Source organism: Chiloscyllium plagiosum, chromosome 34, assembly GCF_004010195.1.
Source record: "Chiloscyllium plagiosum isolate BGI_BamShark_2017 chromosome 34, ASM401019v2, whole genome shotgun sequence".
In the NCBI taxonomy this organism is placed as follows: Eukaryota; Metazoa; Chordata; class Chondrichthyes; order Orectolobiformes; family Hemiscylliidae; genus Chiloscyllium; species Chiloscyllium plagiosum.
This window is the reverse complement of record NC_057743.1, coordinates 198,108-201,359: the sequence shown is the minus strand read 5'-3', so window position 1 is coordinate 201,359 and position 3,252 is coordinate 198,108. Positions and strand designations below refer to the sequence as shown.

The 3,252-nt window shown below is 46.0% G+C and overlaps 1 protein-coding gene across 1 annotated transcript in view; it reads left to right on the top strand.

The window, feature by feature from the left end:
* Nucleotides 1–1,071: 1,071 nt before the first annotated feature.
* LOC122540163 (transmembrane emp24 domain-containing protein 1-like) overlaps nucleotides 1,072–3,252 on the top strand; it is a 16,365-nt gene continuing 14,184 nt past the window's right edge. The window contains exons 1-2 of the mRNA XM_043675490.1: nucleotides 1,072–1,304; nucleotides 1,637–1,734. Of these exons, the coding sequence (XP_043531425.1) occupies nucleotides 1,122–1,304; nucleotides 1,637–1,734 (281 nt within the window). The 5' untranslated portion in view covers nucleotides 1,072–1,121. The remainder of the gene's footprint in view (nucleotides 1,305–1,636; nucleotides 1,735–3,252) is intronic.

Here is a 3,252-nt window from a genome sequence, read left to right as displayed (position 1 = left end):
GATGGGGGCAGCTCCAACAACACTCAAGAAACTTGACACCATCCAGGACAAAGCAGCCGCTTGATTGGCACCACATCCACAAACATCCCTCTACCACTGACGTTCAATGGCAGCAGTGTGTACTATCTACAAGGTTCACTGCAGAAATTTACCCAAGATCCTCGGACAGCACCTTCCCAAACCCATGACCACTTTCATCTCAAAGGACAAGAGCAGCAGGTTCATGGAAACACCACCACTTTCATGTTCCCCTTCAAGCCACTCACCATCCTGACTTGGAAATACGATGTTACTTCACTGTCGCTGGGTGAAAATCCTGGAATTCCCTTCCTAATGGCATTGTGGGTCACCCCACAGCACATGGACTGCAGTGGTTCAAGAAGGCAGTTCACCCCCATCTTCTCAAGGGGCAACTAGGAAGGGGGAATAAAATGCTGGCCAGCCGGCAATGCCCACAACCCACAAATGGATGAACTAATGTATTTGGCTCAACATGTTTTCACAAGTAAAGCCCTTCATCCCAAGAATCTGTCCAGTAAACCTTCTGCGAGCTGCTTCCAGCCGAGGTATAATCTTTCTTAAGCAAATGGTGGGGCATGATGACTATTGCTGAGGTAATCAATGACAAGCCGACAGAGCTGCTCTCCTTAGTGTTCCTCTCTCTTACCATTTTCACTTTAATACCAGGTTTGATGAATTGACTGAACATTGAATATAGGAATAAAGCGACATATTGTGGCTGCATAGGACATTGGTGAGGCAACTTTTAGAATAGTGCGTACAATTCCGGTCGCTCTTCTATAGGAAGGATGTTATTCACCATGGTAACCTCTTTATATTTTTAACATTCAATTTCTTCAGTGATGTTATTGCACTCTCTGAGGCTTGAACTCCTGGCTCAGAGGTCGGCACATCACCACCACCCCACAGAAACCCTGGGAACCCCCTTTGCATTTATTGCTCCAACCTAACCGTTGGATTCCTCAACATTAATCACTGCGATGACGATCTGCCTGGAACCTGATTGGACACTGACTGCGATCTCTGGGTTGTGATGGCCAATCCGCTGCGTCCTAAGTTTTGCGGAAGTGGAAAGTTTGGGGCGAACTTTGGGGCCGAACATGGAGCTGACCTGTGGGGAGTGGAGGCTGTTTTTTCTGTTTCTGATGTTGGTAAATCCTATCGAGCTAGTGTCTTTCAGCCAGCCTTCGGACTCTGAGTTTACTTTTGTGTTGCTGCCGGGCAGAGAGGAATGTTTTTACCAACATGCCGGAAACAACAGCAGCATGGAACTGGAATACCAGGTGGGCCCAGAGACACGGGGGCAGCGGGGACTTGGCTCAGTATTGGGGGGGAGGGCGAGTTGGAAAAGGCGACCCTGTCTAATCCTCGCGACGGAGAATGTGCCCATCGCCAGTCATGGCCCGGGCACTGTGTCACTCCGGGGAGAGGGCTCCTTTGGCGCTCTACTCTCCCCCTCAAGGCTTCCTTCAACTATTAAATTGTGATCCATTTTCTCCAGTTACAAACTGAACTGTAATACACAAAACGTTTGTTGCCACTGCTAATTTTTAACTGATGGAATAAATTATACGGTGTGTTATGTTTCTGAGCCTGGCTTGTGCTTTATCCACAGGTTATTGGAGGTGCTGGATTGGATGTTGATTTTACTGTGTTTAGTCCTGTTGGTGAAATTCTGGTCAAGGAATCAAGGAAATCTGATGGTGTCCATATGTAAGTACTTAGCACCTCCGAGCATGCACCCAAGTAGCTTTCTGCCCATCATTTCTGTGTATAGTATGTGATTCTCAACTCACAGGTATAACTTTGACAGGGTTGTACAATGGTAGATTAATTAGTAAAGTTTTGATTATGTGGGATACGGGGAGAGCTTGACAATGGGAGAGACAGGATGGTGGTCGAGGAGGATTGTTTTTTTTGGACTGGAGACCTGTGACCAGTGTTGTTGGTGGAGGAGTTCAAGACTAGGGGACATATTTTTAAGGTGATAGGAGGAAGATTTTTTTAAAAAAGGACATGAGGGACACCTTTTTTTTTAGTGGTTTGTATGTGAAATGAGCTGCCAGAGAAAGTCGTGGACAACATTTAAAAGCTATTTAGAAGATACATGAACAGGAAAGGCTTGTGGAGATATGGGCCAAATGCAGGCAAGTGAGACTAGTTTAGTTTGAGAACATCTGGGCTTCAGATATTTAGACCATTGGGATGCTTCTGGGGAAGGTGGGATCTGTACATGAAGGACGGGTTGCAACTAAACTGGAGGGACATAATTGTCCTGGATGGGAGATTTGCTTGGGTGGTTTGGGAGGGTTTAAACTAGTTTGGCAGGGGGGTGGAAACTAGAGCTACATATCTGGGGGAGGGGTAGTTAGAAATGGGGAAGTAACAGGGATGTAGTGACTCTATCGGAAGGTTATTCAAGTGATGAAACAAAGGGATTGGTTAAAGTGTGTCTGCTTTAACACAAGGTGAGTCCGAAATAAGAGTGATGAACTTAGACCATGGATCAGTAGTTGGACTATGATATTGTGGCCATAACAGAGACATGGGTTTCACAGGGGCAAGAATGGTTGCTTGATGTTCCAGGGTTTAGAATGTTTAAAAAGAACAGGAAGGGTGGTAAAAGAGGAGGGGGGTAGAATTGCTAATCAGAGAGTGCATCACAGCTACAGAAACTAAGGTTGTTGAAGGTTTGTCTACTGATTCAGTATGGGTGGAAGTTAGGAACAGCCACCGCATTGGGGGTTTTCTACAGACCACCTAATAGCAGTAGGGAGATTGAAGAACTCATAGGCTGGAAGATTTTGGAAAAATGCAGATGTGGCAGGGTGGTTGTTATGGGTGACTTCAACTTTCCCAATATTGACTGGAACTTCCTAAGTGCAGATGGTTTGGATGGAGCCGTTTTTGTCAGGTGTGTTCAGCAGGGTTTCCTTACTTAGTATGTAGACAGGCCATTTGGAATTGGTGCTCAGCAATGAGCCAGGACAGGTGTCAGATCTTGGGGAGGGAGAACATTTTGGTGACAGTGATCACAACTGCCTCACATTTACAATAGCCTTGGAGAGGGAAAGGAGCAGTTACCGAGGGAGGATATTTAATTGGGGAAAAGGAAACTATGACACTATCAGACAGGAGATGGGAAGTACAGGTTGGGAGCAATTGTTCCACAGAAAGGACACAACAGACATGTGGAGACTGTTTAAGGAGCAGTTGTTGCGAGTGATGCAC